General features: G+C 43.3%; 1 protein-coding gene across 8 annotated transcripts in view; it reads left to right on the forward strand.

Annotated features, from left to right (window-relative positions):
* Positions 1-731: 731 nt before the first annotated feature.
* Positions 732-19,539, forward strand: part of UBR5 (ubiquitin protein ligase E3 component n-recognin 5) — a 121,094-nt gene continuing 102,286 nt past the window's right edge. For all 8 annotated transcript variants that reach the window (XM_037133342.2, XM_037133345.2, XM_037133344.2 and 5 more), the window contains exon 1: positions 732-848. In XM_037133342.2, coding sequence (XP_036989237.2) covers positions 787-848 — 62 coding nt within the window. In that variant the 5' untranslated portion in view covers positions 732-786. The remainder of the gene's footprint in view (positions 849-19,539) is intronic.

The raw sequence follows: 19,539 nt of genomic DNA on the forward strand, positions 1-19,539 counted from the left end.
CCTCATTCCCTAACACGTGCTCTCCGGGACACTCACTCCGGAGCTTCCCACCCCCACCGGGGGCTGGGCTCGGGGCTGAACAGACCAATCGGCGCGCGCCTTACAGCGCCGTGGCCCAACAACCAAAGGGCCTGATGCAGCGCCGTTGAGCCACCCAATCCAAAGGGCCTGATCGCCCGTTTCCCGGAGCTCCGCCCCTCGCAGCCGGAGCCCCCGCCCGCCGGTCTTCTCCCTCCTCCTCCTCCTCCCTGCCGTTTGCCCCTCCCCCGCCGCTCGGGAGCGGAGCCTTCAAGACGGAGAAACTGGGGCAGAAGTGAAGATGGCGGCGGCCGTGTTGGCGGAGGTGGCGGCGACTTCTCGCCAGTGACGCGCGGTGGGGGCTCATCCCAGGCCCCACCTCCCCAGTTTGGACCCCGTCTGCCGCTGGGACCACACCGTCACCGCAGCCCGCCCCACTCCTCCCTCTCCAGTCGTCCTCCTCTCCCGACGCCCGGCTGCCGCTGGCGGCGGCGGCGCGCCCCGAGCCCCGGCCGCCTCGCTGTCCTGCGCTCTGACGCCGGGGGAGCGGGTGGCTGGTAGATCTGCGCTCCAACCCGCCCCGCCGGACCGCCGGGTCGCGAACACACGCCTGGCACAGAGCAACGGCCCCTGCGCATTTCCTTCCCTCCATTTGGGGACTGGGAGGCGACGGCGGCGGCAGTGGGTTTTGGGGAGGGGAAGTGGGTTGGGGGGGCGGGCGAGAGCGGGAGGGGGCCGTCCTCGGGAGGAGGACGAGAAGGAAGCACCATGACGTCCATCCATTTCGTGGTTCACCCACTGCCGGGCACCGAGGACCAGCTCAATGACAGGTAATAACGCTGGCGGACGGGGGGAGGGGCGTCCCCCCGCCCTGCCCTCCCCCACGGGGCCACGTTGGGGCGGGCGCCAGTGTTTACGCGCCGGCCGGCCGGCAGGAGGGTGGGGCGGGGGCTGGTGTCCTCACTGCCCCTGGCTAGGCCCTTTCCGTGGTAAACTTCTGGTCTCGGCTGCTCGGGTCCGCGGGGGCAGCGCGGTGCCGAGGGGAGCGTGCGCTGCGCCCCCCCTCTTGTTCGAGGAGCCGCATAGAACTCAGCGAAGATGGGGGGGCGGGGGTTGGTCCGGCTCCCGGGGAGGGGGAGCGGTTTGTAATTACCGCCGGGCCCAGGCCCGAGGAATCCATATTAGTCAAAGTTGAATTGAGACAGACAATGCGGATGGGGGATGGTGGAGGTAAAAAGAGAGGGAAGAGGGCCCCGGGGTAGGGTGGGCTGGCCCGGGCCCCTGGGAGTTGTGTCCCAGGGGTGGTCTGGACCTGCCAAGCCTGGAGATCATGGGGTTGGGGAGGGGAGGCGGGGGGCGAAAAGCTGATTCCCAGCAGATGGGGGGGGGAGGGCAGGGAGGAAGCGCGACGATCATTGTTATTCTTATTACATTTGAGCCCCTGCAGTGAGGTTTGCCTGCCCGAGGTAGGGATGAATTCAGGCTAGGGTGGGGAAGTGAATTGCATTCCCTGTGCTCTCCTCCCGAAATGGTGCTGGCAGCTCCTGCTCCCTCCCCTGTGGTGTGAGCTTTTTTGTTTCCCATTTTATTCTAATGATAGTGTTTTCCAGAGTTGTAATTTGACAGCTGAAAACCTTGCGTAGAATCAAAGAAAAGCTCTTACGTTTGCAGTTCGCAATGCTGCTTTTCCTAATACGCTGTAAATTTCTGGGATGGGTTTGCTGTGGGCGGAGGAGGGATGGGTTTTTTTTTTTTTTTTTTGTCTTTCTTAAGAAGGCTGTCTTGGCTGTGCATTCATTCCTCTCTTGCCTCCTCCACCGTTCCCTGCCAGTTTAGGTTATTGAATGCAGGGCTGCATCCTCTCAGGGAACTGAGATAAAGAGGGAAAAGTTCTTTACTGTTGCAAAACAGACTCCGCGGAGTCTAAGGGAGGCCTCCATTAAAGCAAATCTTAGAATCTAAGACTCGGATCTAATGATAGGCTAAATGTTTACGGGGTCACAAAGTGGGACATTTTAAGCTCCCTTCTTTCTGATGCTTTCGCTGCTGTCTTTCATTTGAGTGGAGGAGGCCATAGGGATCCAAGTTTTGAAGTTACATGTAATTTTTGCTAAGTGACTGGGTGACAGAAGTTGCCCGACACCCTGTTTGTCATGCGCTTCCTGGAGGGAGGAAGAGGCCTAACTTGCTAAGATAGTAACCTCTGTCTCATAGGAGCTAATAACTGCCTCAGGTGGGGCAGACAGCAGGGTTCGGATTCCTCTGATCTTTGCTGTATCTGTAATTTAATGTTTGTGAAACTTTTGGGGTATTTTCTGAAGATATTACCATTTGGAATTACTACATAGATTCTTTAAATATTGGGAGACGTTTTTAAATCGTTTAAGATTTTGTTACAGGATTCTTATACTGATTTTATTTCATTAGTGATAGAGATCTTTTTTAAAGACTTTAACAGAGGATTTTTGGGGCAAATTTTTGAATCAGGCTGGTAGTGAGGATAGCTCTGCTGTCATTCATTGAATCAAACTGGTAGTGTATGGAGTGTAACATCTTGTAACTTAGAAAATTGCACCAGGAGGAGAGTAGCAGGGAGTGTTTTCGATATTAGTCTTACTTGATGTATGTCAGGAATACTGACTAGTTTACTCAGTGGATCATGCATGCCAGAACCTATCTTGCAGTGGTATTGGGCAATTTGATTCCTTTTTTCAGGATTCCTTTTGCTTCAGCTAGTCTGAGAAATTGACAATTAATGCACCTTTTTTTTTTTTTTTAAGATGAGCTGCCTTTTTCTTTTTTCATTCCTAGTATAAACAAGTATACAGCTTTGTTTCCGAGTCCTGTAGTGTTGTCAGTTTACAGTATTAAGAATATTGAGATCATCTTTAGTTTTCATTTCATGAAATAAAATACAAGTGATTTTAATTCAAATCATAAACTGTGTGCATGAAAGGTGCAGATATTTTGAAAAAATACGGAAGTTTTGTAGGTAAAATTTTAGGGACCTGAAGTTGTATCTGGTAGCAGTGAAAATGTCTGATCTGTTGAGATTGGTGGAGGAAGCATTTGAGACAGCCCCTCACCCTGAGTTTTGAAGTACAGTCCTTGACTTGTGGTGGAGCCTTTCTCTGTGTCTCTCCATCAGAAGAAAGGAGCCGACCAACCTATCGGCTGCATTGCTTGAGAAAAATCTGCTTCCAAAAGATACTGTTTTGTTTTGTTTTATTTTGTTTTTTTGCATCTTAACATTTAGAACAAGAAGCCCAGAATATTTTCATCTTCGCAAAAGACGACCAAGGTTTAGTAAGTTTTGGTAATAGAAAAGAATGTGCTACTATAGCTTGATTTTTATATGAGAAATGTGCCTATGATAGTCACAAGTGAAGTGATAAATGATAGTTTTGGGTCAAAAGGGGTATGAATAGGTGGACTTTATTCTTCACACAAAATGTAAAACGATTCTACAGGAAGTATACTGGGAGTCAATTCAGTTAAAGAAAACTTAGGGGACTCAAAACATCAGTATTTTCTTCAAATAAGGTTTCTTTCTTTAAATAGCCTCATCCTGTTAAAAGTCAAATTATTTTGTTCAATGTAGTCATGTGATGTCTCAAACATGTAAAATGTACTCAGCATTAAAAAAAGTGACATTGATTTTTTTCCTTCAGTTCTTCAAACTTGCTAATTCTGCGGTAGTCTTTGTATATTTTTGCATGTTAAAATCTTTAATTATGCAGTTTATGACTATAGGTGGGGATGTTTGGGGCAGAGAAGAGGAATTCAGACAGCCTAGGATGTAGGTTGCTGGTGGTTTCCCAGAGTAATTGCAAGGTCCCTGGCACTGAGTGGCTAGCCTGCAGGTATTTCTTTGTTTTGAATTGAAACCATTTCATGCTCAGATACTTTTGTGACCTTTTGATTTTCTTTCAAGTGAGTTTCTTGAGTTAATGCTATGTTCCTGTGTAAAACATTGTCTCAGAGTAATGGGAAAATGATACCAAGAACACGGTTCTGTGTGTTGAGGTTGAAGGGAGAGCTGGAAGGTGCCCATGGAGTCGCGTACACCAGTCTTTTCACTGATGAGTTGAAAACACAGGCCTAGAGATTTACGGAATTTATCCAGGAACACAGTGAACTACTGACAGATGAGATCTACATGATAGGTCTTCTGACTACTTTTCGTAGAGTCCAGGGCTCTTTCCACTATTCCACGTGGCCTGTATTCTGCGATATTTCTGTTTTCTGAGGCATCTCAGCCTTAAAGCTGCCACCTGTTTTACGGTTCTGATTTCCCCTTCTTCCCAGCTCCTCCCTCTAGGGCTCCAGACTGACTTTTGCTTTTTTGTTAGGCTGCTCTAATCCTCTCAGCCCTTTCCTGGAGTTAGGTTAGGAGAGGCGAGGCCTTTTTGAGGTGATGCGGGTTCGGCTTGACATGTCACTGTCCTGCATTACTCCTTAGAATGGAGGTTGTTAACAACACAAACCGGTTTGCATTGTTTTTTCTATATGTGGAACTTTCATGTGGGCTTTGTTTTTTAGTATTGTTGTTTGTCATGCAGTCACGGGCTATGACTGGTTGAGATTGTCACATCAGAAGGGCTTTTCCCTCTAAGGAGTTTCCCCTCTAGATGCTGTGAGATATGACAAGGTGAGATGGACAGGAATTTGAAATTTGGAGTTCCTAAATCTGGGTTTGTCTCAGCCCTGCTGTTTATTAACTATTCAGTATGTTACAGTAGGCAAATCATTCAACCCTGGAGAACCTTAGTACCCATTTCTCCTTTCCACCCCCCCCCCCCCACTTCAGTCTCTTGAGGCAGAACACCTACCTCAACATCAGTGTGAGAAGCAGTTGAGATAGTGGGGAAACACAAATATTATGTAGTAGAATCTGTGGAAAATATGAAAAGATGGTTACTTTTAACTGCTTTTAAGTGTGGTCTGGTTTACAAATACAAAAGCAGGACCTCCCAAAAGAAATTACTTTGGGATATCCTTAGTGCTTAGTGCAGAACCCAGACTCTTAATCTCAGATCAGTGGTTTTCAGCTGGGTGTGATTTTGCCCCCCTGGGGATTATTTGGCAGTGTCTGGGGACACTGTGATTGTCATAGCTGGGGCATTGCTCCTGGCCTCCGTCTGTCCAGAGATGATGCTAAATACCCTGCAGGGCACCAGCCAGCCCCAGGTCAAAGAAGATCCTGTCCAAAATGTCAGCTGTGCTGAAGGGGAGAAGCTCTGTCCAAGGCTATTTTGAGTGTGTATAGTTGTGAAACTAAATGGAAATGATCTTTATGAAGAAGAATCCAAGCAATATAAGTCTCAAAGTGTGACTTGAAATGGAAATTAATTAAAGTATCAGTTCCTCAGTCAGACGAGCCACATTTCAAGTTTTTTTGTAGCCACGTGGAGCTGGTGGCCACCACACTGGACAGTGTGGGTGTGGGACAGGGCCTGCGTCCCTGAAGTTCTGTTGGATCGCATTGGCATAGAAGCACCTTTGTTTTTTTGTTTGCATGGCATGACATTTAGTAAGAGCTGCTTATTTTTATTTGGAACCGTTGGGTTTTAAAGACTCAGGCATATCCTTGTTTTCTCAGCAGGAGGCAGAAAGTATGCCAGAGATTTCATGCAGCTGAACGAAAAGGTGGTGGTAGTTGAAAGCAGCCTAACGTTTCAGTGCACCATACTCAGAACCACAAATATTAGTCCGTGTGGGACAGAACAGCCCTCACATCACTAAAGCAGTGGGGAGTCTCCCTGTTTGGTTATTGAGATCCTTACTAGAAATAATAACAATAGTACCTGTAGTGGGAAAGTACAGGTGAGCTTAACTAAAAGGATTAAATGAACTTGGTTAGGGAAAGTATTGTAAGGGTAAGGACAATGTATGATATAGTCAAACAAAATATTGAAAATGAGGGCAAAGAAGGGCAGATCAATTTTATAAATAAATCAGTGACTGTTGTAGGCTTAGGAGTAAGCAGACTCTTGTGAAGGAATTTACATGGTACATAGCAGCGCAGCGGGTGGTAATGGGATGAACTTCAGAAAGGTCAGCTTTTCCCCTAACAATTACGTTATTTAGGAAGTAGCCTCTGAAGGAAAGTTTCATTACTGGAGGCTGTCAGAGTAGCCTTTGGTAGATTTTCTAGGGTATGTTGCAGGGAGCAGCTTTACGTTGCAGGAGGGTGTGTGTACTGTTGTGCTCTCCCCCCTGTTTCTGTCATGCCCGACTGCTTCAGTGAGCACAAACTCTTGGAGTCTGTTTCTGTCATTTTTATTTATTTTTCGAGAGAGGGGAAGGGAAGGAGAAAGAGTGGGAGAGAAACATCAATGTATGGTTGCCTCTCATGCATTCCCTGCTGGGAACTGGCCTGCAACCCAGGCATGTGCCCTGACTGGGAATCGAACCTCGATACTCTGGTTCGCAGGCCCGCGCTCAGTCCACTGAGCTATGACAGCCAGGGCTGTTTCTGTCATTTTGACACCTCGACATTCTGAACAGATGAATCACTGTGATTATGAATTGTTGATTTTATTTTTATAATATTTAAGTTTTCTTCAAAAACTATTGTTAAGCTTCTTATGGAAAATTTTAAGCAGTTTCAAGCCTCTTCCCCACTTACTTACCTCCATTAGATAATTGAATCAGTACACCTTCAAGATGTTTCTCCAGGAGGAAGACAGAAAAACAAAACAAAAAAACCTTAATATCAAAATTCAGTCTGTTTAGATTTTCCTCTTGTCATCAGTACTTATTTTTGATTGACAGTACCCGATGGAACTAATTAGGTTCTAACATGTCACGACATTGGGCAATTCCTGCGAATAAGAAGGTGTGTTTGGCTTGTGGACGTGGAAGGAAGGGCAGCGTCCCACTGGGAATCTTAGGGCTCCCTGTTGGCAGTCAGTCACCTGGGATGGTCATGTGATGACGGCGAGGAGGGATCTTGGAGATTAAGTCATTTTCTGTGGGACACTTTGAGAAACAAGGTTGCCATGCGAAAAGTTTGCGACATTCTTCTAAATTAGTACGTAGAGGCCAGACCGTTGGTAAATTGAACTTGGCTATTAGAAATTATTCTCTAATGAGGTCATATTTCATACTACTTTCTGGATAGAATCAGTGTAGTGGTAGTAAACCTCTATAAAATGAGAAATACTGTTAAATAAAGCATTAGTAATCAGTGTTCTTTCATGTTTTTATTGCAAAGGTAATGTTATTTAATTCCTGATGTTATTGTTCACTTTCATAAAATGGTTTCAACTTTCTTTCGTTTTATAAATCAGCTTTATTGAAGTAATAATTTACATGTAATAAAATTCACCCATTTTTAAAAAAGATTTTATTTATTCATTTTTAGAGAGAGGGGAAGAGAAGGAGCGGTGGAGAGAAACATCAGCGTGTGGCTGCCTCTCGCACGCTTGCACACTGGGACCTGGCCCGCAACCCAGGCCTGTGCCCTGACTGGGAATCCAGCTGGGGACCCTTTGGTTCACACACAGCCTGCGCTCAATCCACTGAGCCACACCAGCCAGGACTAAATTTACCCATTTTAAGTGTACAGTTTGATACACATGTATACAGTTTGTCTACCCACCGCCACAATTAAGGTAGAGAACGTTTTCACCCCAGAAGTATTGTGTGTGTGTGTGACAGCACACTTGCTGTGAAGTGAGAAGTGGAAGGCAGTGGGTTTTGTAAGCCTCAAGAAAAAGCCAATTTTGAGATTAGGAAATTTAATTAATTTGATGAGAAAGTCAACAGAGATGATATGGTAGGGTGTTTTTAATGTCTAGATGATGAAAACGGGGTTATATATATACGTACATATAATAAACACATGTATGTATGTACATATATATGCATATATATAAATACATATAAAAGGCTCTGGCAGGGAGGGGTATGGGGCTTGTGCACTTCATCATCTGTTTTCTTATGTTAGAGGAGTGGCTTCGTTTCCCACCCAGAGTAACTTGAACTAGTCCAGTTACAGCTCTGTGTCGTCATCTGCATATGGAAACCCTACTTGGCCTTCAAAGGAAGTACCGATCAAGTGATTTTTCTTAAATTGCATGCAAATCTAGTTTGAACATTCGTTCTGTTCTTAGTGCGCTTAGATTTCTAGTGGTGTCTGAACTGAAGTCTTCTAGAAGCCCCTTGATGTTTTCCTTAAGTGGTTGCTTTTTCTGCTTATCAGGGGTTGTGACTGTTCTCTATAGCTAGGGAATAATGAAGGGCAGGGACTGCTTCTGTGCTTCTGTGCAGGGACAGTGCGACCTTTAGTTTTGGGGAGGTACAGGAACTCCTTTTTCTTGGCTCCTTCCAGTTGCCAGCAGGGATGAGAGCAGATTCCTACTGATTCCCCGTTAGGTTCCTGTCACTGCTGAGGGGATGCAGAACCAGGACCGGTGTCTTCTGTAAGGGAGGTTGGCCGCCTGTGGTCTGCAAGTCAGAGGTGACACGGGGGCTGCTTTGGTTGGCAGCTTCTCATCTTCCTGCCACTCCTGAGAGCAGAGCACTACTGAAAAATACACACACCATCCACAGCCAGAGACAGGGTCCAGTATGAGGGGAGCAGCCAGCCCGGAACGTCCCAGAACGCGCCTGGTGTCATGGAACTGTGGAGGGCGGTCGGTCCTCTGCTTTTCTTTCCCGGGGCCTCTTGACTCCTCAGAAGACTCTCTGGGAACATAAAAAGCCTTTTCAGTTGACATGAAGATTTAATCTAGTAGGTTCTAGGACATTCTTGAAGGGTAATAGCATTGTTTCTGGGTATGGTATGTGCAAACCTTTTTTTTTTTTTTGAATGGAATGTTGAAGATTTTTAAGAGTAACCTAACCTAACCAAATTGTAGTAAAAACATTTATTGTGGTGGATTTTCCTGACTAAGAGTTTCTTTTGTTCAAAGTAGTGCTTCTCATAGTGTCTAAGCGGACCACTGTCATCAGGGGCTGAGGAACTTGGGGACCACTGTATGAAAGGCTCTTGCCCCTCCATTTCTTCGATGAAAATACAGTGAGGACAGCAGATGGGGTCAAGCTTGTGAGTTCCTTACGGCCTCCAGCCGTCCCTCCCCCCAGACTGTGCTTCCTTTGGCTGGCTGTCTGAGAATAGGGTATTTTCCTGCTCTTGGAGGCCAGAGTAATCTGTTCTTGTTTGCTTTTTAGTTTCTACAAATGACATTTGGAAAGTTTGAGTTAAGTTACCAATACTAGGTCCTCCCCAGAGCCCTGAGACACGGGGAGGACGGCTTTGTAAAACCTGGTGTCCGCTCCGAGGGCCGCCACAGTCTAACTGAGGGCGAAGCAGGCCAGCCGGCCAGCAGCCAACGGAGGGACTGAGAGTCCGCCCGTGTAAATATTTGCCCTGTGCTGCCGGCCGGCCTGCAGTTTCGAGAACAGCAGTGTTGGGTCGACTCCCCTTGGTCAGTAAGTGTTTGGTGCTCCCTCCAGCACCGGGCCAGGCCGGGTTCTCGGCCAGCACGTCCTGGAACTCGGGTTGAGAGGAAGCTGGGACCTTGCCGTGTGTTGGGAAGAGTGACCGAGGGGTTAGTGGGCCCAGGGGGCAGCATCGGGTGGGCGTGCCGTGCACTTTTAGCTCACTTTTTTACTTCACAACAGTTTTGGACGCACAAGAAGTTACCAAAATAATGCAGAGAGGTCCCTCGTCCCCATAGCGAGCTTCCCCCGATGATGACATCTTGATTGTGCCACGTATTTTTCACATCCTTGTCAAAGTCCTGGAGGTGGAAAGGAACATTTTCTCATAGGCATTTTTGAAGATTATTTATTTCTCTGCTAAGATAACATAGATTAGAAGACAGATTTAAAGAAGACTTGTCATTCTGAGATGGTTTTAGGTTGATGGAATATATTCTAGGCAGTGATTTTTTGGTCAGTCTCTCTGTGATATGATGGTAAATGGAATATAAATGGGAGGAAAACGGTTGGGGATTTGCTCTTTTTCTACCTGCCACTAATTGGCCATGTGACCCTGAGTAAAGGATGTACTCTCATTTGTAAATTGTGAAAATTGGGCCAGAGCATTTAGGTTTTTCCCACGCCAATTTCTGTGCTCTTAGCGTTGTGGCAGGGAAAGTGTTTTCATATTGTGGAATGGCTCGGGCAAGAAAGAACCGAGTCTGGTTGTTCATTGTTTCTTTTACTTAAATTTTGTTGATGAATGGAAAAAATGAGTAGGGTAGTGAAAAAATCAATTTTATTCTTTTGTTCAATTCAAAGAGTATTTTGCCAACTAAAGTATATAATTGGGGTACAAAGATGATGACCGTTGTTTCATGGGGCTTTCAGTTTAATGAGACGGACATATAAGTAAGAATTAAGTGTGAATAGATAATGTAAGTCACGGGGAAGAAGGGTCTGCTGATTAAACTTGGTGCTTATGAAGGGCTTTGCAGACAAGGGGTCAGGGTGTTGGGACTGGTTCATTATCTTCCATTCTCTTGAGCCTAATGAATTTTCATCTGTGGGATTGCAGATAATGTTCATCGTAGGTGCCTGCGTTTGGTACTGATAATGAGAGCCCAGAAGTCTTAGGCTGTGTGAGAACAGCTTACATACAGTGAGTGAATGGGTTGGGTATTTGTAAAAGCAAATAAATTTGCTTTTTATTTGCCAAAGATACTGTCTAGGGATAAAAAGACAAGAAGATAATTGCCCCATCAGGCTGTGAAAACAGGTTGCTTCACCCTTAAGCGTGGCCTCTGGGGATTGGCAGGGAGGGGAGCCGGTGTGCAGGGAGAGTTTAGGTGGGGGGTCCGCCCCTTTCTCTTACTCAGTGTGCAGGCTGGGACTGTGACTCTGAGGCCACCTTGAATACTGCCAGGAGAACAGTTAAATACAAGACCGAGTACCCTCTGACTCTTCATTGTTTTCTTTGTTTAAAATATTTACACATTCATCTAATGTACTTGGACTAAATATTTGATGATTATGGTTATAGATACTCATGTGATAGAACTGTTTTAATGGATTTAGAATTTCATACTAGATTTAAGACCTCAAGGCGAGATGAAATAGTTATAAAATACATTTCTGAATTTTGATGTATCTGATTAATCTTTCAAGTTTTGTGATAGATACATTTTTACTTGTCTTCAGGTTTGCTTCATGTTATTGACATTCATTATCAAGTATTACAATTCTTACAGAATTTTGGAGTGTTACTGTGTATCTAAAAGATTTTGTGGACTACAGATAGGTCCTGGTGGGTAGAGAGCTCTGAAAAGACACTGGGTTTGGAGTTAGGAGGCTTGGTCTTTGTGTCTTGGACACGTCATTGCCTAAGATGAGTCACGGCATGCGTTTGATGTCAGAAGTTCATTTTGGCTTTGGATCCGTGTGACCTGTGGGCCTCTGATACTGTTTGATGAGTTATAGTTGATGCATGTGGGTTAGCTTTGCCATTTAAAGATTTAATTTTTTATTTCCTACTTCAAACATGCTTTCTCCTGCTTTTCTACCCTTTGTACTTGTTCCAAAGGGTGTTTGGAATTGTGGATATTCTGAACTCCACCTGTTTGTTTAACTGGAGGGAAGCTCTTAAAAACCAGCCCAGCTATTCGTTTTTTTTTTGTTTGTTTTTTTGTTTTTCCAAACTGCTAGGGCTGATGTATTTGACATGAATGAATTTAGTACAATTACATTATCTTTTAATTAAACTTCCCATATAAATTTAATGGAGGAAGTTTCCGCGTGTCAGAAGCTCATTGGAAGTAATGTGTGAAGAAGCAAAAGCACGTTGACCTACTGGGGTGGGAGTGTTTGCTGACCCGGGATTGGCGGTGGGTTGAGACTGTTCTCTTTTGCGAGGCCGTTTAGGAAGGAGGTCCTGGTGCTGTCCCTGGGAGTGGGAAGCACCAGGGAAGCACCCATGGGAGTTGAACGTCTGTTTTCCAGGATACCTGTTACCGTTCTGTTATGTAAGGCTGTGATAATTGATACTGTCTTTTGACTTGAGCAGACTGCAGGTCTGCTTGACTTTACTGAGTAGGAAATAATACTTGAAATGTTCAAAATTTTACACCAAGGATGATTTTAGGATTTTGGTGTTTTACAGCTGGGGAACGTGAGGGCTGGAGTGCCCAGGATGATTAGTTACATGACAAAGACTAGACTCTGCATTAACTCAGCTTTACTGCTTTTCCTTTTATTTTTGGAGTGGGCATGGAAAGTGACCTGTTTTTCTGACACATACATATATTAGTATGTACATGCATTTAATGTTAATATGGAAGCACTGCATGTATAAATGTGCCATTAAAATGTCTTATCATGTAATTCAGTACATTTGCGGGGGCTTCTGCTACATGTCAGTTCCAGTCTTGAGTGTATGGCGGTGGAGCTCAGTCTGTGGGAAAGACTGGCTGGTACAGGGCAGTGAGGTGTGTGCAGTGAAAGGGGGAGCTCCGGATTCTTTATCAGAGGTACTTACGGAGCAAGAAGGCTTGCTGGAAGAAGGGATGTTTAAAAGGGTCAGGATTTTCAACGGGAGGGAGGCTGAGGGGCTAGTGGGGGATCGGAGTGATGCAGGGCAAGCTGTTGAGGGCTGGAAAAGCTTTCTACGCAGAAGAAACTGTGTGTGTTGCAGACCCTAAATTGGGGGAGTACAGAACATTGGAAGAGCTTAAGCCCAGAATGCTTAGAGTGGTGACTATATAGGGTTTCAAATCAGTTGAAAGGTTTTCTTTCTTTCTTTCTTTGTTTTGCTTTTTGTTTTTGTTTTTGGTAGAAAAAGATAGATACCATGTTAACTATTGGGTTGGCCAAAAAGTCCATTAGGTTGTTCTGTACGATGGCTCTAGTAGCTCTTAGTTGTCTTTAACTTCATTCAAAACAATTTTGTTTGGTTGCATTGTGACAGCTGTCCTGTCAGTGTGCATTTTAAAAAAACATCAAAATTGGTGAATTTTTGTGCAGCCATTTTAATATTGAAGATGGGAGAAAATACACAACATTTTTGGCATATTATGCTTTATTATTTCAAGAAAGGTAAAAATGCAACTGAAATGCAAGAAAAAATTGTGCAGTGTATGGAGAAGATACTGTGACTGGTAGACCATGTCAAAAGTTTGCAAATATTCTTGGTATTATTGACATTTTGGCCAAATAATTCTTTGCTGTGGGGCAGTCTTGAGCCCTGGTAAATGTTTTAGCAGCCTCGAGCCAACATACTCAAAATATCCAAATTAGTAGTTATTGATGAAAGTGAAATATGTATCTTTTATTTTACAGAAAAAAACATAGTGGGCTTTTTGGCCAACTCAATACTGTCAGTAGGGAGCTTTGTGTTACCATGATAATATAAATCTGACGTGCTAGGTCATATATTGGCTGTGACTGGCTAATTGAAGGGTTAGACTTAGAGTAACTGAACCAGTTTAGTAAAGGGCATGAATTCCATTCCAGTTTATGCCAGTTGCCTGATTTCAAGACCACAAAGCATCCTTCTCCTCTGTCCAGCCAACTTGTTGGTATTTGCTATTATTGTTAATGAGGACGAACAAGCTTGAGGGAATTATTTAGAGCACAAGCCTCACTGCTGTTGGGGGAACATGGCAAATCCTGTAGATGAGCCAATAGCACTGAGATGAAACAGTCTACATTGAAACATGAAAAGCATTTAATAAAGGATACTAATTTAATTTCATTAAAATTTATTGTCTCTAGAAACTTCTTAGAGGAAATATAATTCTTTGACTAAAACTGAGGGGTGATTTTATAAATAGATCACTGTATTTTGCCATGTATAACAGACACCCACACTTTCGTGCACAGTGTACAAGGGATTTTCATGCCCATGTATAATGTGCAACCTTATTTTTCCCTGAAAAATTTGGGCAAAAAGTGTGCATTATACACGGCAAAGAATGATACTATTTTTAAAATGTTATTTTCAGCTTTGATACTGAACAAAGCCCATTAAGAACAGATATGGGCATCATTTCTGACTTGAGCTTGCAGAATATTTATTCACAGCCCTGCCACAAAGGACGGGTGTGTAATGACAGCCTTTTGGATTTTGGACCAGGATATATCATTTCCATTTTACAGCGACTTCATCCAGGGAAAGAGAACTTGTAAAAAACACTTCTTTCCAATAGTTGATTGACCAGAATTTTTTCCTAACTTAAATATAAGTGAACATTCTCAGAAAGCATGTTAAAAAATTTAATTCATTCATCGTTAGTCAATACATTTATTGAGGGCTTGTTTCGGGCTACTTAGGGGCAAAAATTCCAGCCCTGTGAATCTTTCATTCTAGTGACTTGCTTTTTACGTGTTAATAATTATGAGGCACTTCCTCTGAAGTTTGTGGTGGGTAACATCCGTGTGTTACATCTGTTTGAAATGTATTCTCGTTAAAATGTAATCAGTTAGAAATGATGGGAAAGCCCACTGAAGTAACTGTTTTTTGTAATATCCTTGGATAGTTTAAGTCATTGCCCTGCAGGGCAGGGCTGATCTTTAGACTTGCCCTTCCTTCCGTTGGAGCCTTGAGTGCCTGCCCGTGGGAGAGCTGAGGGCTGACCTCTCGTCAGATGAGCTCACTGGTCTTTGCAGACCTGATGGATGTCCGTATGTCTTTTTATTAAATTAATTTGAACTTCAAAAATAAGCAAAATAGAGTATTTTATTAAAAATTAGTTCTTACAACTGTAGTCCAACCTTTGGAAGAAGGAGTAAATCAAGTTGGATGGAATTTAAACAGTGTTTGGTGTACGCTGTTCCAGTGACATGGGAAGGTTAACCAATGACATTGGCAGCATAACCTCGCTCCCCTCTGTATTTCAGTGGGAGGCCTCCTTAAATGGTTGACTTTCACTCTGTGCGTGTGTATTTTGGACGAAGTGGATTTTTCCCCTTCAGCATTCTGTTGTAAACATTTTCAGATATGTATAATAATTGAAAAAAAAGAACAATGACTATTTGGTTATCTGCCTTCTAGGTTCAGTAATTGTTAACACTTTTGTCAAATTTTCAGAATATGTATTTTTAGGTAAATAATTTTGTTGAACTATTTGGAAGTAGCAGTCATTATGCTTTATTTTTAAATGTTTGAATTAATTGTAAAATGTTCTAGAATTTATAATATGGACCTTCTGTATAACTACCATCCTACTATCACATCTTAGAGAATTGACAAGAGTTCCTTTATACCATCCAGTAGCCAGTGGTGTCCCCCTTTTTCTCCCCTTACCCTCAGAATGTCTGTATATACTGCAGTAGCTGGGTTTTTCAACCAGAATACAGTCAAGGTCCATACATTGCATTTGCCTTCACTTGAATTTTGTCATGGAGTTATTTTCACCAAAATATTTGCAGTTTTTCCAAAGGCCACATGTAATGATGGAATATTAAAACTATTCTATCTAATAGAGTATTCTAATATTCTAATATTTCTCTAATAATATTCTAATATTCTAGTCTATTTAATAGAATGTTAAAACTATTCTATTTCGAAGCACAGTTGTCATTGTTTTAAATTTTCATGAACTTTTACTTGTCCTTTGTATACAATTTATTTTGCACTGGATTACATTTTATTGTCAGATAACATCCTATGATCAGCAACAGCTTGACTTCCAAAGATGTGGAAGTGATAGGCCAGGCTGCACCCTTGGTAAACGTGCAGGGATGTTTGGAGGCCATTTTAATCAGAAGTCGGTGGCTTAGGAAGGATTTGGCCTTGTTAGCTTTTGTGACCTTATGCAGTCTCCTGACTGCAGGGGTGGGGAAAGGAGAACACCGTTCAGTGTGTGTTGCTGGGGTGAGTGACAGGAGGGTCAGCCCGTCAGTGTCACACTAGTTATTGTACTGGGGTGTGTACAAAGCATGGGGCTTTTGGGTTTTGTTTACACAAAGATTGGCTTTTATTTTGAGCATAGGTTTACTGTTCAGATGAGCCTAAGGTTAAATAGATTTGCAAATAAGGTAGGTGAAATGTTTAAGGAAGTCCACAGGTGTAGAAAATACAAAATTTGGGGTTTTTAACTTGGTATGGAAGATATCAAAGGACGGAAGGAAGGAAGATATCAAAGACAAAGCATGGGTGGTAAGGCCTTCTTCGTAGGCTGGTAGAACTAGGGCCAAAGAAAATGTTGAGGTTTTCTTTGGTCATTCTGGTTTTTTTTTATTGCTGTGTAATAAACCTCTCTGAACCTCATGTGAAACAACATCGTTATTATTTCTGGGCATTGACAATACTCGGCTAGGTGGTTCTGATTCTAGGTTTTTTCCTCTGTAGTTGCAGTCAGGTGGCAGCTTGAGTCCGTGGGAGACTCGAACAGTGGTCCCGCAGGCATCCCTCCCTCAGCGTGTGCAGTCCCTGCGTGCGGAGCGGAGGCTTTCAGGTCCCAGCCCTCTGATGTGTCACTTCAGAGTTTCAAAGGCGTGTGTCCCAAGAAAGCCTCTGGCTGGAATGCCTTTTTATGACATAGAAGTCATGCAGAGTCACTCTGCCCTCATTCTTTTCTCAAGCAAGTCATAGGCCCATTCAAGGGGCATAATTAGACTCCAACTCTTGATGGGAGGAGTGTCAAAGAATTTATAGATTTTTTTCCCCTTAACACGACCACAACCATTAAAAAATATGATAAACTCAAAGTATAATTATTCAGAAGGAGATTTGAGTACCATGACAGTATTAGGAAAGATTGCTATCCTGTATTTGCTAAAAAACAAGATGACGTTTTTATATAAAAGACGGCATTGGGCATTATGCATTTGTAGACGTAGTAACTGTTGATGAACATGGTATTTCCAGGCAGAAGTACTGAATTTGCTCAACGACTTAACATCACAGAAGCACTCAACATCCTGGGTTAGGATCACGGGAAGTCGATATAAATGTGTGTCTTTGACGTCACTGGTGCTACTCCATAGTCAGGTGGTTGATCGGGTACATTATTGGAAATGTGAGGTGTTGGATGTGCTCCGAAAGGGACCACTTCTTCACTGTGATTGTGCTCAGATGCAGGGTGCATCTCACTTTGAAACAGTTTTCTTTGGACAAGAACTACTCAGCTTCATCATCCATGGGATTAATCAACTTTAGGACTGAATATTTTCTGTGTCCAGAGACACACATGCCTTGACGTGACTACGTTTTGCTGCTGAGTTAGCTTGTTTTAATGATCATTTGTATGCCTACTCTGTGCCAGGCGTTGCACTAGGTACTGACTATGTAGTGGCAATCACGAGAAACCTTACAGTCAGTTCCAAAAGGGGAGTTCCAAAAATCTGTTGGGCACGGTCACTGAAGTAAATGTGTAGCTTACTAGTGTGATTACTGTGAAGACTGCATATAAAGTTTGTTAGAAGTAGGCCTTATTTCATAGCTTTGCCTAAGTGGTATTCTGGCATTATTTGTGGTCAGTTTTAAAGGGATATTAGTCATGTGTCATTTTTCTTGCTGTGTTGCCTTTTTTATTAAATGGAATATGTGAAGTTGAAGCATCTTTTGTGCCTATGTGAAAAAGAAAGACCCTGTCTTAATTTTGTACGTACAGTATTTTTTGTTATTTTGTCTGTTTCTGATAAAGGAGGCTGTTGTTGTCATTATACAGTGAAGATGTGGCACTGGCCTGTGTCTAGGGGCCTTCCCGGGTCTGACACTCTTAAGTGGGAAAGTGGGTGAAGGTCACGGGTGGTGGAGATGGTAGGAGGTGCCCGTGAGGTGTCAGTGGTCGTTGAGTCACATTTTGGGCTTTCAGAAAGCCAAGACTGAAGATAGTGGCTTACAAGAGACTGCTCATTATATCAGAGAGAAACTTACTCAAGCTGAGAGAAATTTTTAGTGACTCCTTTCTATATTTAGAGTTAGTAAAAAGCCCAGTGGAGCACCAGTTTTAAAATTGACATAAAAGGTTTTTTTTATGTGACTGTATTTAAAAAAAAAACAAACGAATTTACAGTAAGCTGTTTTATGGAGACCCGTCTTTGGAGATTGAGGGATGTAACTTTCTGGATCTGAATTATGTAATGTTTAGAGGCTGATCACGTAACCCTGAGGTTTGCTCATTTTAAACATGATTTTTAGTGTTGTTACTCCTTACTATATAAGAAGCACTGGTTTTCAAATACCTCTTTTATCATCCTGGTAGTACTGGGGAGACAATCTGAGTTGGAGGAGACCGAGCGTGGCTCCCAGGCCGCACAGCTCTGAGTAGTAGGTCTCCCAGCACCGGCCTTAGTTACTGAGTCACACAATAGGCTCTGCTGCCGAGGCTCGTGGGCACTTTCTTTGAACTGCAGTTTTAAATATTTGTAGATAAAAACAAAACGTCATGGAAAAGGACTATGTTCTAGCCTTTAAAAGCAGCACATTAACTATCTCGTGCCTACACAAATGCATTTTTTTAGTTGCTTTACAGTAGCGGTCTGGTTGCAGAGGTCAGAATCATCATCGTGTGTCTTTTCCCTCCTGCCTGGGGTTTGAGGGAGGAGAGCAGGTCATGTATAGAGTGGTGAACAGTCTCCTCGTTCAGTTTGGAGTGTGGACACTGGGAGCATTGCTCATTTCTGACGCCAGTATGCCGGGACCTGTTTATTAAGGTCTGGCTGGACCTTTCATCCCTACATGCCAGGGTGTCTGACGGTAGCCTGGGGACACTTTAGAATCATTACTGCAACAACACTGAAGTGTTTCTATCTGTTACATGTTGTTTGGGTGAGGAAAGTGGCGAACAGTTGATCTCTGGCGTTGTGTAATATTCTAGAATGTTTAGGCAATCTATGCAGTACCTGTAATGTGCAAAAAATAAGTCACGGGCCACACCCTTGAGATGTATACTATGTAGATGGGGTAAAAATAGAGATGTAAAAAGTGGACTAGCAGTATCAGTGACAACAGTTCAAAGCAGTAATTAATTAACTGCAAAATTGAGTGGGATCAATGAGTTCTGGATGAGCTCAAAAGAGGAAGTGCCCATTGGACTGTAGTACCCTGCTTATACTTTTTTTTAAAGATTTTATTTATTTATCTTTAGAGGGGAAGGGGGGAAAGAGAGAGGGAGAGAATATCAATGTATGGTTGCCTCTTATGGGTCCCCTGCTGGGAACTGTCCTGCAACCCAGGCATGTGCCCTGACTGGGAATCGAACTGAGATTGTCTGGTTCACAGGCCCGCGCTCAATCCACTGAGCTACACCAGCCAGGGCTACTTATACTTTTTGTAGGTAGCTGATAAGTACCTTGGGTAGATAGAGGTAATTCTAATGTAATTTAAGAGAAGTTGACATATAGATGCCATGGCTTCACGTTGTTTTTACAGTACAAATAACCTACAAAGTACAGCTTTATCTATGAACTTGAGTTATGTCCAGTTGATACTATGTGTTAATTATGAGATCTACTTAATATTTCAGTGCTTATTTTTAATGGGGCGTGATGCTAGATATTTGCCGTCTTCATCCAAAGTGGTACACCCATCCGTAATGGTTCTGCATCCCCAAATTCCTTTTTCACCTGTTCCCATGTAGCATTCCT

This window comes from Artibeus jamaicensis, unplaced genomic scaffold, assembly GCF_021234435.1.
Source record: "Artibeus jamaicensis isolate MK-2021 breed Jamaican fruit bat unplaced genomic scaffold, CSHL_Jam_final scaffold_916, whole genome shotgun sequence".
Classification (NCBI taxonomy): domain Eukaryota; kingdom Metazoa; phylum Chordata; class Mammalia; order Chiroptera; family Phyllostomidae; genus Artibeus; species Artibeus jamaicensis.